Source organism: Balaenoptera physalus, assembly GCF_965194825.1.
Source record: "Balaenoptera physalus genome assembly, chromosome: 1".
NCBI lineage: Eukaryota > Metazoa > Chordata > Mammalia > Artiodactyla > Balaenopteridae > Balaenoptera > Balaenoptera physalus.
In genome coordinates this window covers 113495004-113515025 of record NC_138882.1, presented here as the reverse complement: position 1 = coordinate 113515025, position 20022 = coordinate 113495004, and the positions used below count along the sequence as shown (strand labels likewise).

Genomic DNA, 20022 nt, shown 5'->3' with positions numbered 1-20022 from the left:
AAGAATATCCTCACAAAGTGCTTTTAACTTTACAATGGAGAAACCTGATAGATACTATCCTAACCAAGTGATCAAAGTTAATATCATCAGGAATGGGACAATTTGACATCGTGCACTTCCTGATATGATACAGTGAAAGAATACATCATTTTTGTAGTATTTTTGTAAAAAAAATGTATATCCTGAGTCTAATCATGAGGAAACATTAGGTAAACCCAAACTGAGAGACATTCTACAAAGTACCTGGCCTATACTCTTCAAAAGTATCAAGGACATGAAAGAAAAGACTGAAAAACTGTTCCAGATTGAAGAAGAAAAGAGACAGGACAACGAAATGCACCAGGTGATCCTGGACTGGGATGCTGGAGCAGAGAGGAACATTATTGGGGCGATCGGCAAAACCTGAATGTGGTCTGTGGATTAGATGGCATACGTCAATGTTAATCTGATTTTGATGGTCAGACTACGGTTATGTAGGAGTATTCTTGTTTTAAGAAAATATCACTAAAGTAGCGTTAATGGGGCATCATATCTGAAACTTTCAAATGGTTCAAAAATTATATTGGACGGAATCACATTGAATCTATAAATAAATATGAGGTATATGAACATATTTACAATATTGTGACTTCCAATCCATATAACACAGAGCACTCCATTTATTTAAGATCTCCTTAAATGCCTCTTGAGATAGCCTAAAATTTTTTCCATGAGGATCTTGTGTGTATATTGTTAGATTTATTCTTAGGTACTTCACATTTTTTATGCTATTGTTTAAGAGATCTTTCTAAAAACATTCATTTTCTGTTAGTTGCCGATATACACAAATACAACTGACTTTTGCATATTGATTGTGAAGGCAGCATCTTTGCTAAACTCTAGATGTTACTGAATTGTCTACATATATAATCATATCAACACAGGAACAATTTCCTGCCTCTGGGAAAGAAAAACCCAGAGAATTACGGTGACTATAACTTGTCATAAAAATATACAATGGCTGCCATTTAAAGAGATTTTTATAGTTGTACAAATACGGTGACATAATGTTAGCTGGGAATAGTGTAGCCATGGACCATCTTTAAATTAAATCACATCAGGAGGTAAGGTATGATTCTATTTGCTTCTGAGACCTCTAGGCAACAAGTCCCTTACAAGGATCATATCTTCTTTAGGTCTGTATCAAAAGAAATACATTGCCTAAGATGCACTCAAAGTAATTTTAAATACTTATAAATTCTAATTAAGTTCTCAGCATGTAAAACAAGCCTATCTAGGGAAGTTATGATCAACCCTTCACAAATGACTTCTTGGAAACCTGAACAATATGCTTTCCACAAGCTTTCTGGTGGTCTGGCAGCTCTGAAAGGACTCCTGACTTTTGCCCTCTCCCTTGGCTCACATTCTTTCCATGTTAAATAAAACAACTTCCTAAAGAATGACTGCTACCACATTACTGGGTAGCAGGGCACAGTGCACGCGAGGGTAATCTGGAAAGAGCAACATCTCAAGAGATACTTGCTTAATGTCCCAGGAAACCAGAAAGCATCTACAGACTAACAGCTTTAGCTGAACAAGATGCCAGAGAGCCCTAAAGGCAAAAAGGAGCCAGAAGTGGAACTCTCACTTGTGAGGTTTAAAAGTGAGGGGAAACAGAGAGCCCACTTGATTATGATATACTCTTTGGGTAGTCTCAGTAGATTAAAAGAAAATTAAGAGTTTAAAAGTGCATTTTCTACTGCGCGAAAGGTCACCAGCTGGTATTCCACACCCAGGTCAGTGACCTCTCTGCTCCTTACACAAGCGTGGCAGAAGGGACAGCTCACTCATGACATTACTTCTCCAGAGTCAGTGTGTTATGTCTCTGCTTTATGCTCCTTAGAAAGAAGATGAAGGACTTGAAAGCCTTGATGTGAGTTTTCCTAGTAGTTGCCATTGGGATTGGGCTGAGCAAGATGCTACCTGAGGACTTTATCCCGTGGTGTGCCCTACTCTTATTTTTGCTTTGTCCACACGAGAAAAATAAAGAAGATAACTTAGTGTTGAGATGTGAATTTGGGGGTTTATATGCTATGGGGAAATTTTAAAAAACAAACTCTATGTACATTATGAGGAAATTATGGAATAAAAAGTCTAAAAATTAAAAAAATACATTTTCTAAGTTTCAGTATGAAATGATGAGAAAGTCCTGGACATGGATAGTGGTCATGGTTGTGGAACAACGTGAATGTACTTAATGCCACTGAACTGTACATTTAAAACTTAGTAAAATTCTATGTTACGCATATTTTACCACAATAAAAAAATTTTAAAGGTGCATTTTCTATTGTTAAACACTACCTGATATTATTGAGTTGGCCAAAAAGTTTGTTTGGTTTTTCCCGTAAGATGGTTCTAGCAGCACTTAGTTGTCTTTAACTATATGCAAAACAATTTTGTTAGATTGTATTGCGACAGCTGTCATATCAGTGTGCATTTAAAAAAAACATCAAAATTGGTGAATTTTTGTGTACCCATTTAAATATTGAAGATGGAAGAAAAAAAGCAACATTTTCGGCATATTATGCTTTATTATTTCAAGAAAGGTAGAAATGCAACTGAAATGAAAAAAAAAAAAAGATTTGTGCAGTGTATGGAAAGGTGCTGTGACTGACTGAATGTGTCAGAAGTGGTTTGTGAAGTTTCGTGTTGGAGATTTCTCGCTGGACGATGCTCCATGGTCGGGTAGACCAGTTGAAGTTGATAGTGATCAAATCGAGACATTGATTGACAACAATCAACGTTATACCACGCGGGAGATAGCCGACATACTCAAAATATCCTAATCAAGCGCTGAAAATCATTTGCACCAGCTTGGTTATGTTAATCGCTTTGATCTTGGGTTCCACGTTAAGTGAAAAAAACCTTCTTGACCATATTTCTGCATGGGATTCTCTACTGCAACATGAAAACATTCAATTTTTAAAACAAATTGTGATGGGCAATGAAAAGTGGATACTGTACAATGATGTGGAACAGGAGATCGTGGGGCAAGCGAAATGAACCACCACGAACCACACCAAAGGCTGGTCTTCATCCAAAGAAGGAGATGTTGTGTATATGGTGGGATCGGAAGGGAGTCCTCTATTATGAGCTCCTTCTGGAAAACCAAACAATTAATTCCAACAAGTTCTGCTCCCAGGTAGACCAACTGAAAGCAGCACTCGACGAAAAGCATCTGGAATTAGGCAACAGAAAACACATTATCTTTCATCAGGATAACACAAGACTGCATGTTTCTTTGATGATCAGGCAAAAACTCTTATAGCTTGGCTGGGAAGTTCTGATTCATCTGCCGTATTCACCAGACATTGCACCTTCGGATTTCCATTTATTTTGGTCTTTACAAAATTCTCTTATTGGAAAACATTTCAATTCCCTGGAAGACTGTAAAAGGCACCTGGAACAGTTCTTTGCTCAAAAAGAGAAAAAGTTTTGGGAAGATGGAATTATGAAGTTGCCTGAAAAATGGCAGAAGGTAGTGGAACAAAACAGTGAATACGTTGTTCAATAAAGTTCTTGGTGAAAATGAAAAACGTGTCTTTTATTTTTACTTAAAACCCGAAGAAACATTATGGTCAACCATCAGAATCTGGCAGCCCTGTGTTTGAGACTTGACTCCAACTGTTACACCTGTGGAACCTAGAGCACATTATTTAACTAAGCGTCAGTTTCCTTATCCATAACACAGGAATAATAAAGTACTTACCTACCCATTATAGGCTGCTGTAAACTTGAAATAATTTATGTGGAACTTAGCAGAGTTCATGGCACGCAGAAAGGGCTCAATCAATGTTGGCTCTTATTTTCTTTTTAGGTTTTCATACCAATACAATTCTTTTATATTTTTTACAGTGAGGACTAAAAACAAGGCTCCAGCACAAAAAGATGGGTTATTCTTTCTTCCTAGTCCTTAATGTCATATAGAACTATATAACAACTTCCCATAAAATGAATTCCATGTTGTAGTCAAGGGACATATGAGCCCCAAGTGCTGACCACTAAGCCAATGGTTAATAAACCTTAAAGTCTCACACCCTAAGAGGCCACAATTTCAGAGAAACCACAAGAACTTGAAATAATTTAACAGGTTAATATATATATTTTTTATCAAGTATAACATGGTCATACAAAAGCATTTGTTACAAATATAATTCACACATATAAAAAGAGGGTATTTTATTTTTTTTCCCTTTTATATCCTATTTTACGCAAAATGACAAAACCAAGAAAATAACAGAACTATACTAGTTCTAAAAACTGGGAATTTTATGAATGAAATATATCCAATCATCTATACTTCCTCTCAAATTCCAAACAATGAGGCTTATTGAATTATACTTAGAATCAACTTAAATAAATCTTTGTATGATTCAGATGAAACATACATTGTCAATGGTTATAAACTCAGGTAGAAAAAATACATAAAATTATTCATAAGTGAAAACACTTCATACAAAAGAAATGTTTTTTTTAAAGAAAATCCCAGACAATATTAAAAGGAAAGGCACTGAATTTTAAAACATTGTTTTGGACTATTATATAAAATACCAAAAGGTTCAGAACTGTTGAACAACAAAAGTTTATGCAGAACAAAGCCAAGAAGTGAAAATTATTAAATGTATAATAGCTAAAACCAAATAAGACATGACTGAACTATACAATTTAGAAACATGTTTAAGTGCATTTTCTTTGTACAATTCAACTGACTATCACGTGTAAAATCTGGCAATTAATTAAAATGCAATTAAATACAGATTTGCAAGCCTTTTGGCCATTACGCAAATATGAAAAAGTTAAGTGACTCGCCAATTGAAAAATAAAAGGTTACACACATACCATAAAAGCACAAATGGTCAAAGATACACTATAAAATTGTGTGAAAAAACAATCATACCAAACAAAGATCTTTCAGGCACTTGCACTTGGAAACATTCCTTTTATAAATAAGCATGTAGTTTCACTTCAAAAAAATAAAGCTGATTTCCTCAATTGCACCTATTAGTTGAGAGCTGTATCATATATTAGGGATGCACTTAAATGGACCATATTATGGGGAATCAACTGAACTTTAAAAAACATGAGTCTATCTATTTATTCACAACTTCAAAAATACATATAATTCCAGTGAGGCACAGATGGGGCCCTATCAAAACATTCTGTCATTCAGTATAACCAACACAGGATAACACAACACAATGACAAAAAACAAAATCCACGATTTGGCAATCCTATACAAGAGAGGCTCTGTCAAAAATTTCTTCCAGAAAACAAATACACCACCACAAAACAACAAAACAAAAAAAGAAAAACTGAATTCTGACAACCCTACACAAACTGTGGGATTTCATCTTCAAGGTCTTCAAACTGCTGCATTCGTTTTAGCCTCGGTCTCTGACATGCTGGATGTACACCAGGTAAGTCACGCTCTTCAGCCTTCTCTTTAGGCTTGCTAACTGGCTGCACGGGACCAGCTGATGCATTTTCAGAACCGGGAACTGATTTCAGCGTGTGCTCCTGGGGAGCGTGAGTTGTGCAAGGGGGCACAGCTGCGGAGGTTGTCACAGATTTCTCCTCATCCCCTCTCCCACTAGCAGCAGGAGCAGGTGGTTTATAAAACGTGGTCCAGTGCTGGGGCTGCAGTGTTCTGGGTGCTCTGACAGGAGCAGGAGGGCAGGAGTCAGAAGACCGTCTCTCTGACACCTGTCTGGCTGACCTGATGGGGTCTGTGTATGGCTTACTGGTGGTGCTGAGTGGGTGGTCCCCACCACTCCTGATGCTCACTGACACTTCTCTTTCCTGGAATGCACTGGGCACAATCACTGCAGTCTTTGCAGTCAGGTCATTTTGTTCATACCGTTTCTCCCGAGTTTTCGGTAGAGGTTGCTGATCAAAGCCATCAAATTTGGAACAAACAATAGTTGGGGTGTCTTTTCTATTAACTCCTTCAAAGGTAGGATTCTTGCAAAACTTGTCTGAATTTACATTCCCCATATTTCTGCCATTTCTCTCATTAGGGGAGCTTGCAAGAAGTAGTCGTCTGTCTATAGGCAAACTTACAGGTCTAATCTTGGTCCTTGGAGTATGCCTCTCGACGCCATTTATTTCCTTATCGGACTTCAGAGTAGGCAGCTTGGAGGTTTTACAAACATCTTCCATCTTTTGTGATGCTGATTCAAGCTCTTGGTCTACAAGCAAACGCACTTTGTTGTCTGAAAAAGGAAAAGATTCATTTAAAAATCAAACTTTATGGCACGTAGTTAACAAGAGAGTCTAAATGAGTTATAGATGAACACCCTCTCAAAACAAGGGTCTTCGTATATTTTTTCCAAGTTATTGTCTGGTAAAGTACTCATAAAATATTAAAGGTGCACTTTGAATTAAAATGTTAGAATTCCGTATTTATTTAAATCAATATAATAAACAGCTACAAAATTCACTGCAGGTTAGTGAAAAAAAAAACCACACCTGCTGATGTAGCTTCCCTTATGTGCTGCGTATGAACAAGTATTTGCTGGCTGAAAGGGTTGTCATGATTTCAACAGGCAGATATTGGTGTATTACCCTCAGAAAAGTTACACCAATTTACATGCCAACCAAATGTAAGTATGTCCTGAATCCTAAGGCTTTTGCCAACTCAATCTGCTTTTCAGTTATGTTCAACCCACAGTGACAGCATATCATATTAAATGCCTTAGATGCCCTCATCTGATCAACTAATAAGTGGACTATAATATTCATCCTGTCTGATTAAGGTTGAATAGTTTAAGTAAAAAATGCCATTCTCCCTATTTGCTGTTTACTCCCAGACGTACTTTCTTCTCTTTCCTATCAAGTCTGGACCCATGTTTTCTCAAGCTGGGACCCTGAACTCCTTCAGACCCTACCCTTTTTTGTAGCATCTCCCCTAAAATATTCCCATTTCCGGTAAGTTCCAGCCTTCTGCTCATGCCCCTCTTTTGGGCAGCGGTCTGCAAACAGCAGCCCATCAGAATGACTTGACAGTCCTTACCTCATCTGACCCTTCTCCTTACCTGAGACTGCGGACCTCTCTTCTCTGGGCTTCCAGGGCAGTGCTCTCTTGTTTTGATTTCCCAGGTGCTTCCCCATGTGTATAAAACACCCTAAGGGACCTGACACACTGTGGTCAGGCCGTAGGCACCAAAGTGCATTCTTAAGTTCTAAGGGAAAAAACTTGAGTGTAATGGGTAAGAGTGCAGACTCTGAACCCCACCTGCCAGGTTTAACTCAGCTCTACCCCTTCTGCACTAGGCAAGGTAATCTCACTGTCCCTCAGTGTCTTCATCTGTCAAAAGGAATCATAATTTTATCTATGATGATATGTGGCCTAAAAGATCTAACCATGAAAAGTGCTTATTTATCTGGTATACAGTTAGCCCTTGAAAAATGACATTTATTTTTATTACTATTCCTAATTGGGAGACCTAGCTCACAGAATAGTGAAATAATCACAAACATAGGTTCAAACACTGAACACTTTATTGGGGCATGACCTCTGACATTACTTAACCTTTCTCAGACTGTTAGGCTATGGGTTGAACAGGGCTGTTACTACCTATTTATAGCACAGAATTTTTCTGAAGATAAAATCAGATAAATGGAATCAAACAATAAGCACGGTGCTTAGCACAGAGCAGGCAGGTACTTAATGAATGTTAGCTCCCTTACTTTTTAGACCTGTCAGGCTGTGATCACTAATACTTCATTACACTCAAATTTAAAATATATGGCTGCACTTAAAAAAACTGCAAGTTAGCTCTAGTGATGTACAGAATTATAGTAACAAGTGGAAGCCTTTCCACAAATGAATAGCTTGGTAGCTATCACTGCAACTAAAATTACCATACAGTGAATAAAATGATTACAGTCGAGGAAATTAAAAAGATATACACATAAGTGTGCTTAATGTGTTACAGGCAGGCGACAGGAAAAGGCATTTGAAAAAAAATTTTAGAGGTTTTTTTGAGTCTAAATTTTTTGAATTTTAGGAGTCTAGTTGACACCTTATGAGTAATGAGATCAATACAATGATCTATAGTAATAGAAGATGCTAATGAATCATCATACTGCTTAACAGATTTCGGCCTTGACTTTAACTAATGGCAAAAATAAAAATAAAAGAAGTTTTCAAAACACAAAACACACCTTTGAACTCCAAGATGTCTTTTTATAAGAAGGGCTACTGTAAAGAATGAAGGCAACTTTCTTAATGGCTGGCAAAGATGCACTTACTAATGAAGCTTCTTTCTCTGACTTCTCTCAACGCCACTCACCTTGGCTTTTAATCATGGTTTATCGGGCAGTTCTAAGTCAGCAAATAGGCATTTTACACGGCCACTCACCAGTGAGACACGCATCACATTTTTCGAATGCATTTTGCTTCCGTTCTGATTCCTCAAATGATGCAGTGGATTCAAAACTTTTGCTTTCACTACCTGCAGTATGGATATCCTGTTGATGGAAGAAAATTTTTAAACTGGAAGAAGCAAAACACACCTCAAAATAAACAGTTCAAAGATTCTTAACTTATTAATAACGTAAACATTACAAAGTTCCAACACAATTCCATAAGAGCAAAACTCACTTCCTTTGAAGAGAAAAACAGTGACTTCGCAGAATGTTCTGGATCTCTTTCTTCTGGTGATAACAGAGGCTTCGGAAGATAGCCTTGGTCAACCTGAGGTGCACCACCACCTGCACTACACACAGCTACATCTTGTGGCTGTAGGGACCCATCGAAGATCTTCTGTGAGTAGGTAATGAGGAACTCCACCAACCGCGCTTGATTTGAATAGTCAGCAAGAGAGGAGATGGTGATAGGAGCAGTTGTGGGCCTTGGCCTAATGAGACTTGGTCCAAATATCACCCCCAAGTTTCTGGAGTTCATTTTGTTTTCTTCTGCATGATCTACGACTCTGTGATGCAGAACACATAGAGCTGTATTAGATTTCCTTGACAGTAGTTTACTATGGGCTGGGAAGGGTGGAGGAAAAATGGGCTGCAGAAGTCTAGGGAAAGGATATATTTATTTGCTTAAATACTGACCACACACCAAGTTGGGTTTCACAGTATTAGGATTAAATTTAAGTAAGTAGAAGGAACCAGTACAGTTTTACCAGCAGAAATTTAAAAACACCCCTAAAAGCTGCTCCCACCTTTGTAAATATATATTACATCCTCCCAGGTCCATATGCTGGAAACTTTCTATCTCACTGCTAGTCCTCAAGCCTAGTTGAGCCTAAAGATCTCTCTGCTTTATTGCCAATCCCACTGCTCTGGCCTTACTTCAAGCTCTCATCACCTTTTATTTCTCTGGCTATTCAAAGAGATCCGAACTGCAGTAAATACCTCCCCTGCAACCTATTCTCCATATTGCTGCCATAAAGATCTAATAGGCAAACCTGAGCATGTTAAATTCCTGGCTTAAAATTCTTCACTGAGTACAGAAAGAAGACAGTCAACTCATCTGCCAGGTATGTATGACTTTACCAGGACTCCTCCAGCTCACTCTGTGCTACTGCTTGCTATATCCTGGCCTAACCAAATTACTTAAACGTCCTCAAAAGCAAAATGATCTCTTGTGCCTCTGTGTCTATTACCCTCTGTCTGGAATGCTCTTTTGTACATTCTCTGTCACCAAACCATTACTCAGTTCTTCAAGTCTGGCTCAGGGTTACCTTCTCTGATTCATGACCCCCTCTCCCCCATCTTCCACTGCATGTTGAGCAAAGTTCCATCAGAACAAGAATGATGCAGCGCTGCACTTGTGTGCAGGTCTGCCCCTCAAGCTAACAAGCACAACAGATTACAGAAATCTTGTATTTGCATCCTAATTTCCCCAGCCAGAGCCTGGCATGTAATTGGCATCTGAGGGAAAGATGCTGGCTGCATGAACATATATTCAATGTCTCTCTTTCCCTAACACATACTAGAAATGAAACATTCAATGTAAAAACACCACAAGAGTGTGAATGTACTTAATACTACTGAACTGTACACTTAAAAATGGCTAAAATGGTAAATTTATATGTTATGTGTATTTTACCACAATTTTTAAAAAAACCATAAAAGCAAAACCAAAAAACTGATCAATTATCCACCCACTAATCAATGTCTGTCTTATTCAAATTCTTACCGCTTAAGATGAACTATGAGGTAATGAAGGCTGTTAAAATTTGATGCTGGCAATTGTCTTAGAAGATCCTTGCTTTTTAGAAGAATTCGGTTTATTTCTATACACGTACTTGGACATTTTTTGTCCTCAGGATTATCCTTTTTCATCTCTTGTTCTTCATTTACATGTTGGATCTCTATTGCAAGGTCTATAAATTCCTTGTACAATCGGAATAAAATAAATGGTTCTGGGAGCTAAAGAAATAAAATTATGTTAGAAATATCATTCTGCCCATTTTTTCCCTGTTAATAACCTACTGAATAGCTACTGAGTGGTTTAGCATGTTCTTTTTAGAGTAACAGGACTTAAGGTCAATCACATTTAGAAATGTACATGTCTCATCACAAGGAAAAATACTTTTCTATTTCTTTAATTTTGTATCTGTATGAGATGATGGATGTTCACTAAACTTACTGTGATAATCATTTCATGGTGTATGGAAGCCAAATCGTTGTGCTGCACACCTTAAACTTAGACAGTGCTGTATGTCAATTATATCTCAATACAACTAGAAGAAAAAAAATTATACCCAAGAACAAGAAAAAAAAGAAATGTACATATGTTTGCTAGATGTGATCTATAAAGTGAATCCGATATCACCATACATTATATCTATATTAAAAATGACTTACCTGGTAATCAGTAAAACTCTAAACCTAAAGCCCCATGATATGATTTTAAAACTCTGATAGATATTCTATACCAATTACATTCATGACTGCCCCAAAGTTAGCATGATCTTCAACTATTTTATTAAAACAAACCCAGGCTAATATACAATATAAGTCAAATTAATTAGAAAACGCTTATTTTCTGTTGGTGTGGGGGAGAGAGAGAACAAAAAGCTATAGGGTGCTTGTGTTTTCCTTGGGCCAGATTGAAGATTAGCAAAAGACAATATGACTTACAAGAAAGAAACTGTCAACATTTTGTTTTCCAATTTTTAAATACCACTTGAATTGCCATAAGTAGGTCAAAAAAAGTTCCTCTCTCAAACTGTCAATGGGCATACCACCTTGATCTGTCTACTGGCATAACTGATTTCAATGATTCCACTGCTCAGCGATGGAAAATACAGCATCTCTCTGGCTAGCTGATGTCCTACAACATCTGTCGTGAGGTAGGCACCACTTCTCCAGTTTCCCCTTCTGTTCCCAGAGAGGGGAAGCCTTGAGATTAATTTCTACCTCTACCATCTTGGTCACTCTTGGAGCTTCAGATTTACCACATGGTAATGAGTAAATAAAGGCTACTCTCTTAACACTGTAAGAATTGAGCATGGCTTCCCACACTAAAGCTTTGGTCCCATGTATTCCTAGGATAAAATGAGAGCTGACAGTATTGGACCCCATTTATTTCCTCTCCTCGACTGACTAAAAGAAATAAAGCATGATTCATTATGAGATTAAAAGTCATTCAAAGATACTGTTTCTACTTCTCAGTTGAGAATCCTAAAAAATGTGATTGAAGAGATATCAATAGTTTCCTGGGCTAACGTGGCACATCCAACATTTGTAGCTAATTTCTTTCCCTCCTACAACCCCACTGAAATACAGTTAAGCCTGCAGGACTGGAAGAAGAGGAATGGGGACAGAAGTAACATTTCACAAGCTGAAGAGGAGGTGAACAAGTGCTCACTTAGCACTCCTGAGAAAGCTGAAATTCCAAACTGAGAACCAACATGATTTAGCGGATCCTAAGGAGACTCAGGGATTGTCAGACTAGGTCCTCTGATCTCGGGGAAGGGTGAGCTATCTAAACAGCATTAGATTTCTAGATCCTTGTCTCCACTCCATGCTCCTGAGCAACCTCAGAAGTCTGGGGATTTCTTCTCTGGGCAGTGTGAAACACAGGGTCTCTGGACGGGCAATGCCAAGCACAAGGAACAGGTGGGCAACTATCTTAAAATAAGGATTTAGTGACTGTATGCCTGCTGAATGCAGAGATCCTGGAGCTTCTGACCTAACATGGCTCCCAGAGTTCTGGAACCATACCTTTAGGCAGGGTAAGACCTTTCTCTTGGGTATCAGACAAGCCCAAGAGCAGAGAACTAGAGATACAGACATCAGGTACTTCCCAAACAGCTCTCCTAGATAACACTACAGTAAAGCTCAAAATCTTCAAAGCCTTCATGTATTCAAGAGCTTCTGGATAGATTTCAGTTCCCAAAGCTTTACTTTTAAGGAGACAACTATGGAAGACAGAGTCAAAATAAGTAGGGAAAAAACCAACTTGAAGGTCTACAACTGTGCTGTCAATATCGTGGCCACTAACCACATACGGCTACTGAGCAGTGGCAAGGTGGCTGCTCCAAACTGACACGTGCTCCAGATGAAAAGTATATACCACATTTCCAAGAGTCAGGGCCAAAAAGGCAAATGTTTCATTAATAATTTAAGAATATTGATTAGATGTTCAGATAATATTTTCAATATGTTGAATAAAATATTAAAATTAACTTCACCTGTTTCTTTCTATGTGGCTACTACATAATTTAATATTATATATAGGGCTCACATTATATTTCTATTGGACGGGGCTAGAAGCTAAGCAGAGGAAAGAATCCTCTTTAAAGAAAGCTACGGGGCTTCCCTGGTGGCGCAGTGGTTGAGAATCTGCCTGCCAATGCAGGGGACACGGGTTCGAGCCCTGGTCTGGGAAGATCCCACATTCCACGGAGCAACTGGGCCCATGAGCCACAACTGCTGAGCCTGCGCGTCTGGAGCCCGTGCTCCGCAACAAGAGAGGCCGCGATAGTGAGAGGCCCGCGCACCGCGATGAAGAGTGGCCCCCGCTTGCCGCAACTAGAGAAAGCCCTCGCACAGAGACGAAGAGCCAACACAGCCAAAGATAAATAAATAAATAAAATAAATAAATTTTTTAAAAAGCTACGAATATTTCAGGTAGAAGAGATGGTGCATTCAATTAAAAAAAGAATGCTGTAAAAGGGACAGAAAACCAGAATTCTTGGAAACTAAAAGATGATCTCAGAAATAAAATAGTTTACAATAGGAATGGAAAACAAAGTTGAGGAAGTTTCTTAGAAGGTGTTAAAAGAAAACAAAAACAAAAAGAAATGAAAATAGGAAAAAGGGAAACTAGAGAACGAGTGCAGTTGTTAAGTATCCAAATATAAGTTCCAGAAAGAAAATAGAGAAAAAATAGAGAGGAGGAAATGAGCAAGAAAATTAAAGTTCCAAGAACTAAAGGACAAGTAAGCAGAATGACAGAGCTTGTGGAGTGCCTGACACCACGGATGAAAATACACCCACATCAAGGCATACACTGGAAATTTTAGGATAATGGAGAGAAAAAGAAGATTCTACAAGCTTTCAGAGAGTAAACAATAGGCCACATAAAAAGAATCAGGAATGAGAAGGATTTCAGGCTTCAAAGAGAATTAAAAAACACCTTCAAATTTCTGAAGAAAAATAATTTTCAGCCTACAATACTATACACTTTCACAGTATTCCCATTCAGGAAAGCAGAATAAATACATTTACAGATCAAACAGTTTCAAATATTTACTCTTATTCCACCTTGCTCAAAGACGGGCATGACTAAAACAGGACAATAAATAAAAAACAGAAGACATGACACAGAAGACAGGTGTTCCCTCACAGAAGAGGGTAGAGAAGAGAGATCCCAGGATGACAGCTCTTCATCATATTAAAACGGACCCAGATGAAGAACAAAGCTCCTGAGATGGACACAATGAGGACCATCGTCACTATGCTCTCTGTAACTGTCTCTTCACTTTCACCCAAGGACAGAAAGTTTCACCCAAGGACAGAATGCAGCTGGGCTTGTCCCAGATCTTTTGTACTTGGCTTATCATGACAATGTGCTGCTTGTTTCTGTAACCCTTCCATGAACTGCTGCCTGAGCCGCTAAGGCCACTTACTTCACCCACAGAAGTGTTTTCTTCAGACCTACTCCTATAACATGCAGGTACAAGAGTGAGCAAAGAAAGAGAAAATATAGAGCAAGTCCACTCCCGACCACATTCCTGCTGAATTTCCAGTACCTAGCTTACAGGATAGCCCTGCCCCCCAACTAGGGTGAACTTCATGTTCCCTGAATGCATTCACACCTTGACTACTAACCTCCCACAATAGCTATTTTAAAATATCTATGAAAGTAAAGCCAAACTATGACCCAGACACTGTTCTACTGGCTGAATTCTTCATATAACAGTGTGAATGGTGGACTTTTCTTAAACAGCTAGATTTATGCTTTCTACTCAGTTTTCTAGAACTTAATGATATATTGTTTAGGAATACACAACAGGTATTAAAACTATTAAGAAAAGAGAGGGAGGTATTAACATGGTTAGGAAAGACCGCTGGGTAGAGCTGTGGGCTACAACTGGGGAGGGGCATACAGGGGCCTTCTATAAGGTATAGTGATATTTTATTTCCTTAAGCTAGGTGATGGAAAATGAGTTTTTACTATTATGGGTCTTTAAATTGTACATATATTTTATACACTCTTTGATCTGTACGTTAATAATTGGAAAGATATTAACATGGTCTATGTCAATGAAAACAATATGTGTGGCAAACGTTATCAGCAAACCGCAAATTATATTTTTGCTCTATTTAATGGTAAATTTCAAGGCTAAAAACTTTACCTGTCGAAGGTATAATTTCAAGACATCACAGATGTCATGTGAACTAAATTCTGAAATGTCTACCAAGTGCATTCCATTTTCCAATGCTTGACACAGTTTTTCAGTTTTTATTTTGTTTCCACATACACGATAAATTCCCTTGAGAAGAAAAGAGAAAAAATTTTGCAAAATTCTGCTTCAGTACAAATGATTAAATGCAGACCTCTAAATATACTTAATGTCTACTTCAATTCTAAATATTTTAGAAAAAAACTAGGACCAAATGAGGTAATATTTTCCAAATAAATCTGAATAAATTCAGTTATTTAGTAAAAACTGAGAGCATTGTTCTCCTTTAATGTCTCCTTATCATTAGAACAAATCACATTTACATTAAAAAATTTTTAATTTTAAAAGTTATAATGTACCTGTAGACATAAGGCTCTATTTTCAATCTCTAAGGCACATATTTTGAGTACAAAAGGGATGCCATCTGGTTCCTTTTTTGCAACTTGTGTGAATTCTGCTCCAAATAAGTGTATTTTCCCCAGAAGTTTCTGATGACCACAGATGATGACTAAATTTTCCAAACACTTTCGGTGACAAACAAGGAGACACTACAAGAAAATTAAAGTCTGAAATGGTTAACTCACCTTAAAACTATTCACAACTGGACGAACTACAGGTAGAGTGGTAACAGAACAAAAATGAATTTAAAAGGTATTACTTGTGTTTGAAATACATTTACTAGCAAAATGAAATATAAAATTATAGAAAATACACAGTGGTTCAATTTATTAAAAATACATTTGCAAAAGATCCTAATCGGTAAAATTAATAACAAAAAGCATTGCTCAAAGCAAAAAGCATAAAAGGGCTAATGTAATTCCAGAAAGATCTTACCTCTTCGCATTCAACACCCTGGAATACCACAATGCCTTCACAATCCCTGCACTTCGTGGGGGACCTCAGTTTGCGAAACTTGTGAGTGAGAGCTGCCTTTGACATCAAAGTTTTCTTAAATGTTCCGAGGGAATTGGGTCCTTGTAACAGAAGTAGAATAGTATGTAAGAACTGTAAGACTACAGAAAAATTATACCATATGATACTACATTTAAAAAAATCTTTAAATAAGATTACAAAAAGCTCTTACTATAATAACAAAATAAGCATCCAACTTACAGATCTCTTACAAGGCACACATATATCAAACATTTAAGCTACGAGTAAAAATCACCATCAGACAAATAAGATACTTCTAAAATAGCATGGCATAATGTTTCCAGAATCAGCGAATTTACACTGTTATTAACATGTCCTTTATTACACAGGTGGCATTACATTCTTAGAAAATGACCCTATGAAAGCTTGGAATAAAACTAGCTATATGAGGTTAGTGTGTCAGCATTATTTGCATTAAAGATAAAGCTATTCTCAATTCATTACAAAATTATAAGTAATACTAGCTAGTTATCTATCAATAGCCTACCAGAGGGCTTCCCTGGTGGTGCAGGGGTTAAGAATCCACCTGCCAATGCAGGGGACATGGGTTCGAGCCCGGGTCCGGGAGGATCCCACATGCCGCAGATCAGCTGAGCCTGTGAGCCACAGCTGCTGAGCCTGCACTCTAGAGCCCCCAAGCCACAACTACTGAAGCCCACGTGCCTAGAGCCCGTGCTCTGCAGCAAGAGAGGCCACCGCAGTGAGAAGCCCGCGCACCGCAACGAGGAGTGGACCCCGCTCGCCGCAACTAGAGAAGGCCTGCGCGCAGCAACAAAGACCCAACGCAGCCAAAAAAAAAAAAAAAAAAAAAAATCCTACCAGAGGTCAGATGTTCTTATACTATTTAAGAAAATGATACCAGAACAGGTATCTGGAGGTCTCAAATGAAGCCATTAACATGACTTCTCTTTTATATCCTTCAGCATCCACAACTTTCCCTGCCCCCAAGAAGTTCATGTATTTACTTTTCCCGCCTAGCTTCTTACACTCTTTCTTTCTTTCTTTCTTATTTATTTATTATTTATTTATTTATTTATTTATTTATTTATTTATGGCTGTGTTGGCTCTTCGTTTCTGTGCAAGGGCTTTTTCCAGGTGTGGCAAGCGGGGGCCACTCCTCATCGCGGTGCGCAGGCCTCTCACTATCGCGGCCTCTCTTGTTGCGGAGCACAGGCTCCAGACGCGCAGGCTCAGCAATTGTGGCTCACGGGCCTAGTCGGTCTGCGGCATGTGGGATCTTCCCAGACCAGGGCTCGAACCCGTGTCCCCTGCATTGGCAGGCAGATTCTCAACCACTGCGCCACCAGGGAAGCCCTACACTATTTCTTTTGAAGAGGCTTTTCTCATATAGAAATTCTCATGAATAGAATGTCTCATGTATTGCAACACTCTGAACAATTAAGTCACTATTAGATTTATGAAAGACCAAAATATCTAGCCTATTTTATCAACATGCTAATACATTTTGGCTCCACTGGTTTTGCTGTTTATTCTTATATTTTTACTTGTAACATTTGATTAATACATTATCAACCCATACTTGTATATAATTTGTTGGGATATATTTAAGTCACCATAATGCCTTTTTTTAAAATACACAGTAAAGGAATTCTTTAAATCATACTATTTTTTCCCTAATATCATGCAATGCTACTGATTCAACTGGTTTAGTGGAAACTTGATTCAGGTGAGTGTAATACCAGCTTCTGAAGGGGAAGGTGGCTCTCTTTCATCCAGATCATCTGCAGAAGACATGGTTCCACTGGATGGAGTTCGTGGAAGTTTTCGATGAAAGTCTCCTAAAAGAAAATTCATTGTAGAATTTAAGAAATGGGTAGTGACAACATTTTTTGAATAACGCAAGTCATACTATTATATTAGCTACAATGTAAACATTTGCTTCCATTCACAGACTTTGGATACAGGGGATTCTGATACTCTTGGGAACAAAAGAGAATTGAGCCAAATCTGACTTTTCCAAATAAATGTAAAATTGAGGATCACACATTCCAATGAACCTTACTGTCAACTTCTGGTAGTAAGTGCTAGAGATTATAAACTCAAGGACAGGGAGTATTTTCTATTCAAGCCTTATATCTAATGTCTGACAGAATAGCTGGCACAATGGTAAAGTTGTGATTAAATGCTTGTTGAATTAAGTGATAAAGAAATACTTACAATGTAACCTAAAGCTTTCTAAAAGAAACAAAAATCTACAAATATAGCAATACAATAGTACCGTCACACTTATGTTGCCAGTAAGACAGAAGACCAGGAACCAGGACCAATGATCCTGGCAGGGAGCAGAGCATGGGATACAAGCTGTCAGCCAAGGACTCTGCCATGTGTCTCAAAGCATGTTTGGAAGCAGCCCGACCAGGTAATGAGGTTTATTTGCTCCCTGCTGATATTACACACAGGGCTGTGTCTAAGTGGAGGGTTACACTTAACTCAAGGCCTTAACAGTCTTAGGTTCAGAGTTAGAAAGGGCTTTACAAATTATTAAACCACATCCTCTCTCTCAAAAGATTCCCCCCACTTCAAACTATGCTTAAAAGGTGGTGGTCTAGTTTTTGTTTTGAATGTGTCCCCCAATGACTAAGAAATCATGAGACCACATGTTCATTTTAGAACTATTCTAACTGTAAAATGACTTCCTTGTATTGCTGAGCAGAAACCTGCCACCTATAAATCCCAGCTCTTGGTCACATGTCTCCCTAAAGGAGCAAACAAGCACTCTGACTCTCACCCTTTTACACTTCAATGTCTGAGAACAGCTGTCACGTCCCCAGGTTTCCTCTTTCCCAGGCTGTGCATCCCTCAGTCTTCACCCATTTATCATGCGACCAGTTTCCAAATTTTTGTCTTTACCACATGAAGTCTTACAGGATTCCAAATAATTTAGAGCTGGCTCTAGACTGTCTCTTAATTCCTGGGGATAGCTAGAACCACTCTGTTTTTATAAAACTAATTACAAATATTCAGTTAAATATTTAGGAATGCATCTCCAGAGTGTCCCTGAACAGCAATAATTTTAAAGTAGGACTCAAAGTAGTTGCTGACAATCTGCCTATAAACCCCAGTACGGCATGGAGGTCATTTCTAACTTTAAATTCAAGGGCTTTATTTACATGAATAACATTTCTGTAATATGTAGAACACCAGAAAAAAAAAACAAAGCCTTGGACTCTGAGGTAGGTTAAATCCTAACTTATCTCCCGCAGTGCCAAGCTCTTAGGAGAAAGAAACTTAGCCAGGAAGAACAGGACTGGGAGAAGTCTCTGGTAGAAAAGTAGAGGAGGAAGAACATTGAAAGTAATAATCTCAAGGGTTCAAGTGACACCTTCTTCTCTTGCTAGCTGCATTACCTCTGGCAAGTCATTCTCTTTGCAGCCACTAAGGGAGAGTTCAAAGCATCTATTCTGCCTCTCTAAGGAGCATGAGACTATCAAAGTACCTTAAAGCACATTTATAAAAAATGAAATTATCACAGGCACAAGAATTGTTGTTAACTGTACAGTTCATTATAGTGATTAACTACAAAATAATCCAAAAGACAGATCACAGTTATGTTCATAAAATGGAATACTATATAGCATACAGTATACAGTATAAAATAAAGACAGCTTCTCATATCAATATGAATCTCAAAAAACAGATGCATGAAAGAAGTCACAAAAGAATAGTATGATTTCATCTGCATAATATTCCAAAATGGGCAAAGCTCAACTAGATATAAGTACTAAAACATTTAAAATAGCCAGGGAAAGATTAACAAAATTCAGGATGATGGCTCATCTGGGGGGTGATAGAGCAAGGTTATCAGGGAGGTATACACAGGGGCCTTCTAATATACTAATAATGTTTTATTTCTTAGGCTAGGTGTTGAATATATAAGGGTTTGTTCTATTATTTTTATTTAAACTGTACACATGTATGTACAAACTCCTCTCTATGAGACAGTTCATTATAAAAATAAGATAGTTATAAACAACAAGGATTTACTGTATAGCACAGGGAACTATATTCAGTATCTTGTACTAAACTATAATGGAAAGGAATCAAAAAAGTATATAGATATATACATAAATATATGTATAACCTAATCACTTTGCTGTACATTTAAAACTAACACAATATTGTAAATCAACCATACGTCAACTTTAAAAAAAGA

At 37.9% G+C, this 20022-nt stretch overlaps 1 protein-coding gene across 4 annotated transcripts in view; it reads right to left on the bottom strand.

The window, feature by feature from the left end:
- Window positions 1-3555: 3555 nt before the first annotated feature.
- The window catches only part of ARHGAP29 (Rho GTPase activating protein 29), a 76959-nt gene continuing 60492 nt past the window's right edge, over window positions 3556-20022 (bottom strand). For all 4 annotated transcript variants that reach the window (XM_082476657.1, XM_082476656.1, XM_082476659.1 and 1 more), the window contains 8 exons: window positions 17549-17647; window positions 15750-15889; window positions 15275-15463; window positions 14868-15005; window positions 10196-10428; window positions 8645-8975; window positions 8403-8511; window positions 3556-6251 (listed from right to left, as the gene is read on the bottom strand). In XM_082476657.1, the coding sequence (XP_082332783.1) occupies window positions 5368-6251; window positions 8403-8511; window positions 8645-8975; window positions 10196-10428; window positions 14868-15005; window positions 15275-15463; window positions 15750-15889; window positions 17549-17647 (2123 nt within the window). In that variant the 3' untranslated portion in view covers window positions 3556-5367. The remainder of the gene's footprint in view (window positions 6252-8402; window positions 8512-8644; window positions 8976-10195; window positions 10429-14867; window positions 15006-15274; window positions 15464-15749; window positions 15890-17548; window positions 17648-20022) is intronic.